Source organism: Oncorhynchus masou, chromosome 22 (genome assembly GCF_036934945.1).
Source record: "Oncorhynchus masou masou isolate Uvic2021 chromosome 22, UVic_Omas_1.1, whole genome shotgun sequence".
In the NCBI taxonomy this organism is placed as follows: Eukaryota; Metazoa; Chordata; class Actinopteri; order Salmoniformes; family Salmonidae; genus Oncorhynchus; species Oncorhynchus masou.
The window spans coordinates 24,425,064-24,441,543 of record NC_088233.1 but is presented as its reverse complement, the minus strand read 5'-3'; the positions used below and the strand labels follow the sequence as shown (position 1 = coordinate 24,441,543).

At 41.5% G+C, this 16,480-nt stretch overlaps 1 protein-coding gene across 1 annotated transcript in view; it reads left to right on the top strand.

Annotated features, from left to right (window-relative positions):
- Nucleotides 1-16,480, top strand: part of LOC135509231 (furin-like) — a 222,699-nt gene that overhangs the window by 18,686 nt on the left and 187,533 nt on the right. Inside the window, exon 2 of the mRNA XM_064929720.1 lies at nucleotides 5,191-5,476. Coding sequence (XP_064785792.1) covers nucleotides 5,288-5,476 — 189 coding nt within the window. The 5' untranslated portion in view covers nucleotides 5,191-5,287. The remainder of the gene's footprint in view (nucleotides 1-5,190; nucleotides 5,477-16,480) is intronic.

The window sequence follows — 16,480 nt, the reverse complement described above, 5'->3', positions numbered from 1 at the left end:
TGTACCTGCTTCTATAAACCAATGAGGAGATGGGAGAGGCAGGACTTGCGGTGCGATCTGCGTCAGAAATAGGAATGACTTCTATTTTAGCCCTTGGCAACGCAGATGCTCGTTGGCGCGCGCGAGCAGTGTGGGTGCAATAATTGAATAACATGGATTTCTAAATATATTTTGCAACACTCGCGCACGCGACGTGTCTGGTCTGGTCAGCATGTAAGTGTTATTGTTTTGTGTTGTGTTATTAGTTTACTCCAATTGGGGGAAGGGTGATAGGGTTTGTGGGGAATATCAATGGTATATTAAAAAAAAAAGTATGTATATCTACAGTGGGGAGAACAAGTATTTGATACACTGCCGATTTTGCAGTTTTTCCTACTTACAAAGCATGAAGAGGCCTGTCATTTTTATCATATGTAAACTTCAACTGTGAGAGACGGAATCTAAAACAAAAATCCTGAAAATCACATTGTATGATTTTTAAGTAAAAAGAGGCAGGTGGAGGGGCTTGGTGTATGTGTAAACCATAGAGGAAGAGGTGAAGCACTAAAATCTGTCCAAAATAAGGCCAATGCGTTTATATGTGCTTATTTTGGACCTAAGTTTGTAGTCTGCCTTCCCGCCTTTAGGACAACGACTCCCATTGTTAGGGTGGAGATGTGCGTCTTGTCATAATATACAGATCTCTGGTGTAAATGGGAAGGCGCACACAGCAAAGAAGAGCATGAGAAAAAGCGGACATAAACGTTCATAAAAATGAAAAATAACAAAACCTTGATTCTTGCGATACAGGCATTTGGAATATCGTGCAAAAACATACATTCAAATTAATCTTATAAATTCTCTGTATCGCCCAGCCATAGCATTAGTGTAACCTGCAACCTGCAACCTGCAATAGATCCTCCCAATTAAAGTTAAGGAACGCAGTGTCCTTGATGTTTAGTGAAATGTTTTTTGACAGATCCAGATTTTAATGATCACCCTGGGACTGTGGGAAACCAATGGTTGTGTGACTCCACCTAAAGACTAATCATGATAAATAAATTGCCTTCAACTGTTTGAATAATGTGTGGTCCAGGTAGTGATGGGGTAAAAAATTGATATAGTTACATATTGGGATATTATTTTTGATGAGATATTGTATCATTTTGACAATATGGCAAAAACAATAATTGCGCTAGTTGGCTGTACCTGCACCAACTCCAGTATTTTCCTTCATAGCTTGTTCTCCATCTTCTTTTGAAATAGGGAGCCAATTTGTTTTCAGCACTTTTATTTATATGACTGATCAAAACTCATTTTCTCATGGCTCTCTCTTGTCCCTCTGCAGAAGTCATATGCTGAGCAATATGTTTGGAACGTAGAATTTCAATAATTGTATTTGTCACATGTGCCGAATAATAAAGGTGTAAACCTTACCGTGAAATACTTACTTACAAGCCCGTAACCTCTAAGGGATTGGTGTCCCTAAACCGGGGCAGTTGTTGCTCAATATGCAATAATGTGACTAGAAGGACATTGTAAACAACAGCCAACATGTCTTATATAGGCAGAAAGCTTACATTCTTGTTAATCTAACTTACAATAACCAATTTACAGTAGCTATTACAGAAAAAAATACCATTCTATTGTTTGAGGATAGTGTACAACAACAAAACACTTTTATCAAGCCAACTAGTTTGATACATTCACCTCTGAAGGTAAGTAAATGTACTTACATTCAGTAAACTTGCTCTAATTTGTCATCCTGAGGGTCCCAGAGATAAAATGTAGCAAAGTTATGTTTAAGAAAATCAATTTTTATATTATAATGTAGGAACTGGGGTCTACAGTTTGACCCACTGCTGTCTCCGTCTCCACACCCACCACGCCCGGAGGTTAGATGTGTAAAAGTTTGTCTATTTTCTGTAGGGAAACTAATGATCCATCATGTATGACATTCCTGGGAGTATGTCAACTTAATTTTTTTATTATAATAGCATTTTTGTATGTTCTCTATAGGTATTTACTTGAAAATGTATAAATTGACCAATTCGGCACATTTGGGCAAACTCCTGGCAGACTTGATACAAAATATTGTGTAGTGAACTAATTATTCACTGGATCAATCTAAAACTTTGCACACACACTGCGTGTGGACAACATCTAAATTACACCTAGAATCCTATCTCAATGTATGGCCTTTCTGTTGCATTTCAAAGAGGTATTATCTTTTACTTGATCTAACGTGTTATATTATATATCCTACATTCATTTCACATTTCCACAAACTTGTTTCCTGTCAAGTGGTATCAAGAATATGCATATCCCTGTTTCAGGTCTTGAGCTACAGGCAGTTAGATTTGGGTATGTCAAATTAGGCGGAAATTGAAAAAAAGGGTCCGGTCCTCTTAAACAAAAGTGCAGTTATTAGAAAATAGAGTTACTGAAGTAAAAAATAACAATAATGAGGCTATATACAGGGGACCGGTACTGAGTCAATGTGCGGGGGTACAGGTTAGTCGAGGAACTCTCAACGCGCACTACTTCAGCCTATTGATGTTAATGGGGGCCTGTTCAGCCCTCCATTTCCTATAGTCCATGATCAGCTCATTTGTCTTGCTCACAGTAAGGGAGAGGTTGTTGTCCTGGCACCACACTGCCAGGTCTCTGAGCTCCTACCTATAGCCTATGTCATCGTTGTCAGTTATCAGGCCTACCACTGTTGTGTCGTCAGCAAACTTAATGGTGTTGGAGTCGTGCTTGGCCACGCAATCGTAGGTGAACAGGGAACACAGGAGAGGACTAAGCACACACCCCTGAGGGGCCCCAGTGTTGAGAATCAGCGTGGCAGATGTGTTGTTGCCTACCCTTACCACCTGGGGGGCGGCGCATCAGGAAGTCCAGGATCCAGTTGTAGCAGGAGGTGTTTAGTCATTTTGCCACAACTTTTGAAGTATGCTGGGGGTCATTGTCCATTCAGAAGACCCATTTGCGACCAAGCTTTAACTTCCTGACTAATGTCTTGAGATTTTGCTTCAATATATCCACATAATTTTCCTCCCTCATGATACCATCTATTTTGTGAAATGCACCAGACACTCCTGAAGCAAAGCACCCCCACAACATGATACTGCCTCCCCCTTTTGCCTGCAAACATAATGATGGTCATTATGGCCAAACAGTTCTATTTTTGTTTCATCAGACCGGACATTTCTCCAAAAAGTACTTATCTTTGTCCCCATATTCAGTTGCAAACCGTAGTCTGGCTTTTTTATGGTGGTTGTGGAGCAATGGCTTCTTCCTTGCTGAGCGGCCTTTCAGTTTATGTCGATATAGGACTAATTTTACTGTGGATTTTACTGTTTTACTGTTTCCTCCAGGATCTTCACAAGGTACTGGTTGTTGTTCTTGGATTGATTTGCACTTTTCGCACCAAAGTACGTTCATCTTTAGGAGACAGAACACTTCTCCTTCCTGAGCGGTATGACGCTACGTGGTCCCATGGTGTTTCTACTTGCGTACTATTGTTTGTACAAATGAACGTGGTACCTTCAGGCATTTGAAAATTGCTCCCAAGAATGAACCAGACTTGTGGAAGTCTACAATTTTTTTTCTAAGGTCTTGGCTGATTTCTTTTGATTTTCCCATGATGTCAAGCAAAGAGGTACTGAGTTTGAAGGTAGGCCTTGAAATTCATCCACATGTACACCTTCAATTGACTGAAATTATGTCAATTAGCCTATCAGAAGATTCTAAAGCCATCACATCATTTTCTCGAATTTTCCAAGCTGTTTAACCTCTCTAGGGTATGTGGGACGCTAGCGTCCCACCTGGTCAACATACAGTGAGATTGCAGAGCGCCAAATTCAAATACAGAAATACTCAATACAATAATTCAGAAAATATACAACTATTTTAGATAGGTTTAAATATTAACTTCTTGTGAATCTAACCACGGTGTCAGATCTCAAAAATGCTTTACGGCAAAAGCATACCTTACGATTATTTGAGAACATAGCCCAGAAGACAAATCATTACAAACAGTAACCAGCCAAGTAGAAGAGTTACTTACACAAGTCAGAAATAGAGATACAATTAATCACTTACCTTTGATGATCTTCATATGGTTGCACTCAGAAGACATACATTTTTTCAATAAATGTTCATTTTTTTCGATAAAGTCTCTTAACATCCAAAAACTCCATTTTATTTGCTCGTTTTCTTCAGTAATCCACTGGCTCAAACACAGTAACACCAGGCAGACAAAAAATACAAATAGTATCCATAAAGTTCGTAGAAACATTTCAAACGATGTTCATAATCAATTCTCAGGTTGTTTTTAGTCTAAATAATCGATAATATTTCAAACGGACAATAACGTAATCAACTCTCTCGGTCACGCGCATGTAAAAGCTCTGTGACACGGCAGGGTCCACTCATTCAGACTGCTCTTACTCCCTCATTTTTAGAATACAAGCCTGAAACAATTTCTAAAGACTGTTGACATCTAGTGGAAGGCATAGGAACTGCAATTTGAGTCCTAAATCAATGGATACTGTAAGGGCATTGAATAGAAAACTACAAACAGAAAAATCCTACTTCCTGAATGGATTTTACTCAGGTTTTCACCTGCAAAATCACTTCTGTTATACTCACAGACATTATTTTAACAGTTTTGGGAACTTTTGAGTCTTTTTTATCCAAATCAATTATATGCATATCCTATCTTCTGGGCGTGAGTAGATGGCAGTCTAATTTGGGCACGCTTTTCATCCAAAATTCCAAATGCTGCCCCCATAAAGAAGTTAAAGGCACAGTCAACTTAGTGTATGTAAACTTCTGACCCACTGGAATTGTGATACAATGAGTTATAAGTGAAGTAATTTGTCTGCACCGTATCCTAGAGAAGTTAAAGGCACAGTCAAGTAGCCACAGTATTTTAACTTCTGACCCACTGGAATTGTGATACAGTGAATTATAAGTGAAATAATCTGTCTGTAAGCAATTGTTGGAATAATTACTTGTGTCATGCACAAAGTAGATGTGCTAACCTACTTGCCAAAACTATAGTTTGGTAACAAGACATTTGTGGAGTGGTTGAAAAACGAGTGTTAATGACTCCAACATAAGTGTATGTAAACTTCCGACTTCAACTGTACCTGGGTATGTGTGCGTATGCAAATGTGTGTTTTTCCCCCTCTTTTTCTCCAGGTCACTGCTCTACTTGGTTGCTGTGAGGGAGCTCAGGGCTGTGACTGGTAAGCAGTGAGACTTCTCCACCCCAGACAGTGCCCCTGCTCTCCTTTTCATGGATGCCAGGCTGGCCCTGCTGCAGCTTGGGACTCTCCTGGGTCTCCTGTCCTTTGCACTGGAGTTTACTTCTGAACCGACCGCAGCCGAGGAGGTCTACACTAACACCTGGGCAGTCCATATAGAGGGAGGACCACAAGAGGCTGACCGCATCTCCAGGAAACATGGTTTCATCAACCACGGCAATGTGAGTAGCACAGCAGTGGACTCTGTGGAGCCTCTCTAGTCAGAGTGTATGACCTGTCTATGCCCTGCATCTGTGGTCAGTTGAAGCCCTGTTCTATTGTCAGTGACAACCTGCTCAACAGGCTTCAATGCACAACAAGACACAAAGACATAACAGCCTATTAGCCCTCATGTTTTGAGAGTGCATGTCATGGCTCATCAATGCCTTGAGTTCAGCTGATAGCTGGCAACTAAAGCCTGCACTTCTTCTCGTTAATTGGGGCATACCATACCATGCATATGTGTGTGTGTGTGTGTCTGTGTGTGGTAGTTTACATGCCTCTGCTCAACACACAGCTGGGCAGTCTGTTTACTCTGGGTTCTATATGGAGCATCCTAGGAAAGAGTTATTTTAGGATTACAGGGGAAGTATGATTGTAATTGGGGAAAAGAAACAAGGAGGTTAGTCTGAGACTAGCCTGTCTAGTCCTGTCCTCTTTTGAGCCTCAGCCTCCTTCCATATCCCTCGCTTTGTGGAGAGAGCGGGGGAGAGGTAGAATTTGTGTGTGCGACTGTTCGTGTGTTTGAGTCAATTGGAATTTGATCCTTTTTCATAAACACACACACGCCCACACATGTTGATCATTAGTATATATTTCTCTGGACTCCCCGGTTATGTGCTTTGTTATTGCCAGTTAGTAGTCCTTCTACTCCTTCATCTTTTCAATCACAGTTCAGTCGTTCCACAGTAGACTTCACTCTATATTCACGTATGCATACAGTGAGCTTCACTACACACACCACTGAACAGCCGTCTGGATTCATCCGTGGGAATACATGCATAGGAGGTTCTGAACTCCCAAACCTTCCTTCACCCTCTCCCCCCCGAAAATAGGATTTTCAGAGCGGTTTGCAAAATTAATTTAGGCTTATCTTCTGCTTTCTTTATGTTGCTGTCCATGCAGCTTCTGTCTTGAGGACTGTTTTACTAGCACAGACTGGAATATGATCCGGGATTCATCCAATTGCATTGAGGAGTATACCACCTCAGTCACCAGTTTCATCAAAAAGTGTGTCGACGACATTGTCCCCACAGTGACCATACGTACATTTCCCAACCAGAAGCCATGGATTACTGGCAACATCCGCACCGAGCTAAAAGGCTAGAGCTGCCGCTTTCAATGAGCGGGACAGTAACCCGGATGCTAATAACAAATCCTGCTATGCCCTTAGACGAACCATTAAACAGGCAAAGCGTCAATACAGGGCTAATATTAAATCCTACTACACCGGCTCTGATGCTCGTCGGATTTGGCAGGGCTTGCAAAATATTACGGACCACAAAGGGAAACCCAGCCACGAGCTAGCCAGTGACTCGAGCCTACCAGACGAGCTAGATGCCTTTTAAAGCTCACTTCGAGGCAAGCAACACTAAAAAATGCATGAGAGCACCAGCTGTTCTGTGATCACGCTCTCCGTAGCCAGGTGTGTGCAAGACCTTTAAACAGGTCAAAATTCACCAAGCCGCGGGGCAGACGGATTACCAGGATGTGTGCTCAAAGCATGCGCGGACCAACTTGCAAGTGTCTTCACTGACACTTTCATCCTCTACCTGACCGGGTCTGTAATACCTATATGTTTCAAGCAGACCACCATAGTCCCTGTGCCCAAGGAAGTGAAGGTAACCTGCCAAAATGATTACCACCCCGTAACACTCGCGTCAGTAGCCATGAAGTGCTTTGAAAGGCTGGTCATGGCTCACATCAACACCATCATGCCGGAAACCCTAGGCCCACTCCAATTTGCATACTGCCCCACATATGACACAATATCAATTGCATTCCACACTTCCCTTTCCCACCTGGACAAAAGGAACACCTATGTGAGAATGCTGTTCATTGACTACAGCTCAGCATTCAGCAGCATACTGCCCACAAAGCTCATCACTAAGCTAAGGACCCTGAAACTAAACACCTGCAACTGCAACTGGATCCTGGACTTCCTGACGGCTCGCCCCCAGGTGGTAAAGATAGGCAACAACACATCTGCCATGCTTATCCTCAATCCAGGGGCCCTTCAGGGGTGCGTGCTTAGTCCTCTCCTGTACTCCCTGTTCACCCACGACTGCGTGGCCAAGCACGACTCCAACACCATCATTAAGTTTGCTGACGACACAGCAGTGGTAGACCTGATAACCGACAACGATGACATAGCCTATAGGGAGGAGGTCAGAGACCTGGAAATGTAGTGCCAGAGTAACAGTCTCTCCGTCAATGTGAGCAAGACAAAAGAGCTGATCATGGACGATAGGAAAAGGAGGCCAAACAGGCCCCCACTAACATTGACGGGGCTGAAGTGGAGTGGGTCGAGAGTTTCAAGTTCCTTGGTGTCCACATTACCAACAAACTATCATGGTCCAAACACACCAAGACAGTTGTGAAGAGGGCACAACAACACTTTTTCCACCTCAGGAGACTGAAAAGATTTGGTATGCGTCTCCAGATACTCAAAAAGTTCTACAGCTGCACCATCAAGAGCATCCTGACCGGTTACATCACCGCCTGGTATGGCAACTGCTCGGCATCTGACCGTAAGGCGCTACAGAGGGTAGTGCGTACGTCCCAGTACATCACTGGGGCCAAGCTTCCTGACATCCAGGACCAATATACTAGGCGGTGTCAGAGGAAGGCTAAAAAAATTGTCAAAGACTCCAGCGCCAAGTCTAAGTCCAAAAGACTCCTTAACAGCTTATACCCCCAAGCCATAAGACTGCTGAACAATTAATCAAATGGCTACCCAGACTATTTACACTTGACCCCTCCATCCTTTTTTTGTACACTTCTGCTACTCTCTGTTTATTATCTATGCATAGTCGCATTACAAATTACCTCAACGAACCTGTACCCCCGCACGTTGACTCAGTACCGGTACCCCCTGTATATATCCTCGTTATTGTTATGTATTTTTTGTGATACTTTGTGCTTTTTTTAATTTAGTAATTATTTTCTTAACTCGATTTCTTGAACTGCATTGTTGGTTAAGGGCTTGTACGTAAGCATCTTTTTTTTACCTTCATTTAACTAGGCAAATCAGTTAAGAACAAATTCTTATTTTCAATTTTCAATTCCCCTAGGAACAGTGGGTTAACCGCCTGTTCAGGGGCAGAACGACAGATTTGTACCTTGTCAGCTCAGGGGTTTGAACTTGCAACCTTCCGGTTACTAGTCCAACTCTCTAACCACTAGGCTACCCTGCCGCCTCATGGTAAGGTCTACACCTGTTTTATTTGGCGCATGTGACAAATAAAATGTGATTTTATTTGATTTTTTGATTTACCAGAAATTGGAGAACGTGATATATTTAATTTGCCTCTCTTTGTCTAGCCCATCACCACTCGATTGTCTCCTTGGCTCTGATTGTTTACTTGTCAAAGTAGTGTCTCGCTCTAGGCTGGCTTTGATTGGAATTCATTGGTTATTGAGTTAATCTAGCAGGGATTGCTGTTGGTGTGCTATGAAAGGATTGTGCTGCAGAGTGAGAGAGACAGAGGCAGGGAGGGAGAGAGGGAGAGAGAGAAACAAATGGCCTTTTTCAATATATCTTTTTTAACGGTTTTCTTGAGTTGAAGGAGAGGCGGACCAAAATGCAGCGTGGTTATTTGTATACATCTTTAATAAAGATGAAACCACAAACAGTATACAATAACCGTGAAAAAACCCTAAACAGCCTATCTGGTGCAAACAGAAACAGACACAGGAACAATCACCCACAAAAACCCAACACCAAACAGGCTACCTAAATATGGTTCCCAATCAAAGACAATGACTAACACCTGCCTCTGATTGAGAACCATATCAGGCCAAACACAGAAACAGACAAACTAGACACACAACATAGAATGCCCACTCAGATCACACCCTGACCAAACAAAACATAGAAACATACAAAGCAAACTATGGTCAGGGTGTGACACCATTAGAAATAATAGCCTTAAATAATGCCTAATTGAATAGGGCTATTAATTGCTTAATTTTCTGCTCCGAGACCGTGTGCATGCATATTTCAAGCAATCAAACTCCACAGATTGAAATGCATGAACACGCCAAATACACACGCCGCACACAGTCTCACACACACAGTTACACATACACAGTCACTCAAACACACACACACACACACACAAACACAGTCTCACACTGTCTTTCCCACAGAGGATAGTTTTGTGTTTATGTCTTCATCGCGACCACTTTATGAAGGTACTTCTGACTGACAGGGACAAGGGAATGATAGTATTGGATTCCGATGCCGTTTCCCTCTGTGCAGCCCTCTGGTATAGCCCCCACTACCACCAGTATTCCCAGTTAGTGCCCAGTCTAGAGCATGAAACACCTGTAGATCTCCCAGACCAACCCTCTGCCAGTAAAGCGCAGGGCAGACAGACACTTATCCAATCAGAAAGCTAGGGCTTGAAGCACTGGCAGGGGTTTGATTGTGGTTTTGGGTTTGATTGTGATTTTTAGTAACTTAAATTGGCCTGTCTTTTTTAACCTTGGTACAGATCATCGCCTTGTGGTGATGTGACTTGAGCTTAATCAAGTCTCTCTCTCTCTCTCTTTCTCTCTCTCTCTCTCTCCTTCTAACTCTCTCGCTCTGATCTTCACTCTTTCCCTCTCTTCCCCGTCACTCCCTCCCTCCTAGTCACAGATGCTGAGGCAGTCTCAGACTTATCAGTATAAAATAGTGCTGAGTGATTAACTGGAATTTCTGATTTTTTTATTTTTTTAAACAACTAATTGACTGAGGTCTGTTCATTTATTTGAATTCCATTTTGTTTGGGTTCTTTTCTGTGAGCTCACTGTGCAGTTTCTCTATCAAATATCTATCGAATCAGATCAAACATCACCTGTTGTCAGATGTGTGCATACTGGTAGCGAAGTCAGGTGCAGGAAAGCAGAGATTTGTGAACAAGCGCACACTTTATTGAGGCAAAAGTGCAAAAAGCGCAAAACAGTCACAAGAATAATGTTTAATAATAAACATCTTCGTGAAATACCACAGAAAAAACAAACCAGTCTGGCGCATTAAACAACACACACGTAACACAAACAATCTTACACAAAGACATGATGGAGAACAGAGGAGTAAATACATGTAGATTGATTGGGGGATTGAAAACCAGGTGTGCAGTGAACAAGATGGCTAGAAAGCCGGTGACGTCGACCGCCGAACGCCGCCCAAACAAGGAGAGGAGCCGAAGTCGTGACACCTGTGCAATGTAGTAGGGAGTTGTAGTTTCCAACAGGCCAATATTCTACATAGTTTAACCCAGAAAATGTGGCAATTATCTACAATGACCATAATCCACTGCACGCCTACTTGTCCGGTCTGTGTAGGGCAGACACGGAGAGAGAGAGAAGAGACAGATAGTGGTGAATCACTAAAACAATACAGAAATACACTATGGAAAAAGAAGGAACAGCACGTCAGAAATCAGCTCAATGTAATTGAAGAATCCATAGACTCTAACCACTTCTGGGAAAATTGGAAAACACTAAACAAACAACAACACAAAGAATTATCTATCCAAAATTGAGATATATGGGTAAACCACTTCTCCAATCTTTTTGGCTCTGTAACAAAGAATAAAGAGCAAAAACATATACATGATCAAATACAAATCTTAGCATCAACTATTAAAGACTACCAGAACCCACTGGATTCTCCAATTACCTTGAATGAGCTACAGGACAAAATAAAAACCCTCAAACCCAAAAAGGTCTGTGGTGTTGATGGTATCCTCAATGAAATTATAAAATATACAGACAAAAATTCCAATTGGCTATACTAAAACTCTTTAACATCATCCTTAGCTCTGGCATCTTTCCCAATATTTGGAACCAAGGGCTGATCACCCAAATCCACAAAAGTGGAGACAAATTTGACCCCAATAACTACCGTGGGATATGCGTCAACAGTAACCTTGGGAAAATCCTCTGGATTATCATTAACAGCAGACTCATACATTTCCTCAATGAAAACAATGTACTGAGCAAATGTCAAATTGGCTTTTTACCAAATTACGTAGTACAACAGACCATGTATTCACCCTGCACACCCAAATTGACAACCAAACAAACCAAAACAAAGGCAGCCTTCTCATGCTTTGTTGATTTCAAAAAAGCCTTTGACTCAATTTGGCACGAGGGTCTGCTATACAAATTGATGGAATGTGTTGTTGGGGGTAAAACATACGACATTATAAAATCCATGTACACAAACAACAAGTGTGCGGTTAAAATTGTTAAAAAACACACACATTTCTTCCCACAGGGCCGTGGGGTGAGACAGGGATGCAGCTTAAGCCCCACCCTCTTCAACATATATATCAACAAATTGGTGCGGGCACTAGAAAAGTCTGCAGCACCCAGCCTCACCCTACTAGAATCTGAAGTCAAATGTCTACTGTTTGCTGATGATCTGGTGCTTCTGTCACCAACCAAGGAGGGCCTACAGCAGCACCTAGATCTTCTACACAGATTCTGTCAGACCTGGGCCCTGACAGTAAATCTCAGTAAGACCAAAATAATGGTGTTCCAAAAAAGGTCCAGTCGCCAGGACCACAAATACAAATTCCATCTAGACACCCTGGAGCACACAAAAAACTATACATACCTTGGCCTAAACATCAGCGCCACAGGTAACTTCCACAAAGCTGTGAACGATCTGAGAGACAATGCAAGAAGGGCATTCTATGCCATCAAAATGAACATAAAATTCAACATACCAATTAGGATCTGGCTAGAAATACTTGAATCAGTCATAGAGCCCATTGCCCTTTATGGTTGTGAGGCATGGGGTCCGCTCACCAACCAAGACTTCACAAAATGGGACAAACACCAAATTGAGACTCTGCATGCAGAATTCTGCAAAAATATCCTCAGTGTACAACATAGAACACCAAATAATGCATGCAGAGCAGAATTCGGCCGATACCCACTAATTATCCAAATCCAGAAAAGTGACGTTAAATTCTACAACCACCTAAAAGGAAGCGATTCCTAAACCTTCCATAACAAAGCCATCGCCTACAGAGAGATTAACCTGGAGAAGAGTCCCCTAAGCAAGCTGGTCCTGGAGCACAATTAGACCCAACCAAATAATGAGAAAACAAAAAGATAATTACTTCACACATTGGAAAGAATGAACAAAAAAAACATTTGTGACCTAGTGCCACAAGAAAAGGGTATCCAGTAAAGAACAAACACCATTGTAAATACAACCCATATTTATGCTTATTTATTTTCCCTTGTGTACTTTAACCATTTGTACGTTGTTACAACACTGTATATATATAATATGACATTTGTAATATCTTTATTGTTTTGAAACTTCTGTATGTGCAATGTTTACTGTTAATTTTAATTGTTCATTTCACTTTTGTATATTATCTACCTCACTTGCTTTTGCAATGTTAACACATGTTTCCCATGCCAATAAAGCCCCTTGAATTGAATTGAATAGTGAGAGATAGCGAGCAGTTGCTTCGCGAGGTGAGCAGGTGAGCAGTTGCTTCTACAGGTGAGCAGTTACTTTGTGATGTATCTCTACCTGAAAATACATGATCTAAGCGATTGATAGTTGGGATTCAGCAGTCATAGAAGTATGCCTTATTTACTTTGAAGAATGACTAAAATAGTGATTTTGCCAGACAGCATAGGCAGCAGCTCTATAGAGATGAGATGATGACTTTGAATGAAATAATAAAGTCATCAAATAAATCAAATGTAATATACACAACTGAAATATGTTTTTAAAGTAATAAATTATTCTTAATAAGCTATGAGCAGTAATGGGCAGTCACTACCATCATGGGACTTTTAGTAATTATTTTATTCTGTGTTGTCACAGCATTCAACCCACATAATGCATAGTGCATTTAACCCTTGTATTGCGTTCATGTTTTTGTTATTCACCCAATGGTCCCATAACAATATTGGGGTTTTAAAACAATACAGCCATAACAATTTACGTAAAGATACTTACTACTTAGATGTTGACTTATATCAATTACAATCAATATAGACAGCATATGGTTAATATTTGGCTTTTACCATCTGCAAGATCATATTTATCAATTAAAAGCACTATTCGGGGTTTTTGTCTGTGATTTTTTTGTAAACAAAAATCAATTATAATCAAGACATGGGTGGAATAATCATGCTTATTTTGAACAAATATAAATGAAATAAATTTTACATACAGTATTTTATGGAAATGTTAAATGAGCCCCATTGAACACAAATGAAGGCCGGTGTACACACCACATGACGGACAGTTTTACTGTGTGTGTGTGGTGTTTCAAATGTATTTCTTGCACTTGATGCATGTGTACTGTGTCTTCCTGTCCTTCTTGGGTCCACCAGCTGCAATCTAGAATGATGAAAACACTTAGTTCAGGAATTTTACTAACATCTCACTCACATAATTGTTGGTTCTGTGGGTTGGGAGGATGGGGCACCAGCATCCTCCTCCTGAATCCTCCTCATGATGGCTGCAGAAGCTGGGGTCCTTGGGATACGTTGCCTTCTGTGGATTTGAGGTCTTACCCATGCCTTGCCCAGCTCCTCGAAAAAGAGCCATCTCCTCTGGAGCTTCCCTCTGTTTCAATCTGGGTTCAATGCTATCCCGATGACAAACGCGGTGTATGCCGAAATGTCCAAGATGTTGAAGAATATCACAAGTGACCAGCGTCTTCCTTTGCAGCTGTAGCCAGTCACCGGCTTGTCTACATTTTTCACCCCTCATTTTGTGGCATTGTAATCCATTATGATTTCTGTTTTTTGATGTTCCTGGCCACAGATTCTCCCATCCCTATGCAGCGTACTCATGAGTACCACATTTTTGCCTTTCTTTGGCACGTAGGACACTAGGGACGTGTCGGCCGTGAACACAAACTTAAGAGGAATTTATAGGCCTGTTCCGTGTATTCAACAGCTGAGATGGGAGCTCTGGCTCGTTTTTTTGTACTGTTCCTACCATCGTCAGCTTCCTCTTGAGGAGCTCCTGTCCCAGCTTGTGTGAAGTAAAAAAGTTATCGCATGTGTTGTTGTGGCCACGGAGTCCCTGTGTCACATCCAGGACAACCCGCATCCCTTGGTTCTTCTCAGGTGCTCCTCTATCTGGCTTCCCTGTATACACTTTCAAGTTCCACTCATATGATGAAGCAGCATCACAGGCAGCCTAGATCTTGAGTCCATATTTTGCGGGTTTAGACAGTATGTACTGCCTGAAGGGGCAGCAGCCTCTAAATGGCATAAGCTGCTCATCAACCGTAAAGTTGGGCCCAGGGTTGTAAACAGGGGAAGGCGGTCCACCCACTTGTTCCACACTGACCTGATTGCAGCCACCTTGTCTCTCTGCCGCTGAGCTGGTCTGGTTTATTGGTTATCGAAGCAGATAATTCTGGAAATAATGTTTTCCAGAGACATTGTTGCACAGAAAGCTTCTCTGCCATTTTCTGCATCCCACAGGAATTCTGTGGATTCCCCATTGAAAACACCAGCAAGGATAAGCACCCCAAAGTATGCATTTGCCTTTTTTTTGTTTATTGTCCTGCTGAAAAGTGAATATGTCACCCAGTGTCTGTTGGATAGCAGACTGAACCAGGTTTTCCTGAAGGATTTTGCCTGTGCTTATAGCTGTATTCTGTTTAGTTTCATCCTAAGAAATTCTCTAGTCCTTACCGATTCCAAGCATACCCATAACATGATGCAGCCAGTTTTGTCACCAAAGCCCCATACACTACCGACCATTGCGACCTGTATGCTCTCGTTGGTTGGCCCTTGCTTCATACTCGTTGCCAAACCCACTGGCTACAGGTTATCTACAAGTCTCTGCTAGGTAAAGCCCCGCCTTATCTCAGCTCATTGGTCACCATAGCAGAACCAACTCGTAGCACGCGCTCCAGCAGGTACTTTGGTCGTCTTTCCTTCCAGTTCTCTGATGCCAATGACTGGAATGTACTGCAAAAATCTCTGAAGCTGGAGACTCATATCTCCCTCACTAGCTTTAAGCACCAGCTGTCAGAGCAGCTCACATATCACTGCACCTGTACATAGCCCATCTGTAAACAGCCCATCTATCTACCTACCTCATCCCCATACTGTATTTATTTATTTATCCTGCTCCTTGACCCAAACTGGTGCTGGTAGTAGGGCAGCTTTGTTGTAAATTCCCGTGGAATTTTATGCATTTTTCTTGTAGTTTTAACGGAAAACAGATATAACATTGTATGTTTAAACATTAAGAAACATTTTCCATTGGTCACATCCCTACCCTGCAGTGTATCGCACATGTGCTTAAATAAAGAGAGTGATGGATGGGTTGTGTAGGTACAGTGCCTTGCGAAAGTATTCGGCCCCCTTGAACTTTGCGACCTTTTGCCACATTTCAGGCTTCAAACATAAAGATATAAAACTGTATTTTTTTGTGAAGAATCAACAACAAGTGGGACACAATCATGAAGTGGAATGACATTTATTGGATATTTCAAACATTTTTAACAAATCAAAAACTGAAAAATTGGACGTGCAAAATTATTCAGCCCCTTTACCCGTTCAAGGGGGCCGAATACTTTCGCAAGGCACTGTAGGTAGAGAGGCAGGAATCTATATATAAATGAGTAGGGGAGAAGTTAAAAACAAACAGAAGGGACCAAAAGAACTGGAGGAACTTATTCAAGAATGGAAAAAAAATTAAAAAATAAAGGAAATTGGATGGAATATGGAGAAAAAAACACAAAATTCTTCAACACAGGAACACTATCAAAAATAAGTAACATGAACTCGTTACTAAAGACGGAGTCATCCATGATTCTCCAAATTATATAAAAATAGGAAGCTAAATATTTGAAGTAGATGTTTTCTTTTCTGTCTCCTCCTCACCCTATGAATAACGATACTATAAGGAATTCTTTCCAAATAATAATAAATAAATAATTTAACAAATGCAAATTACAGAGGAATAA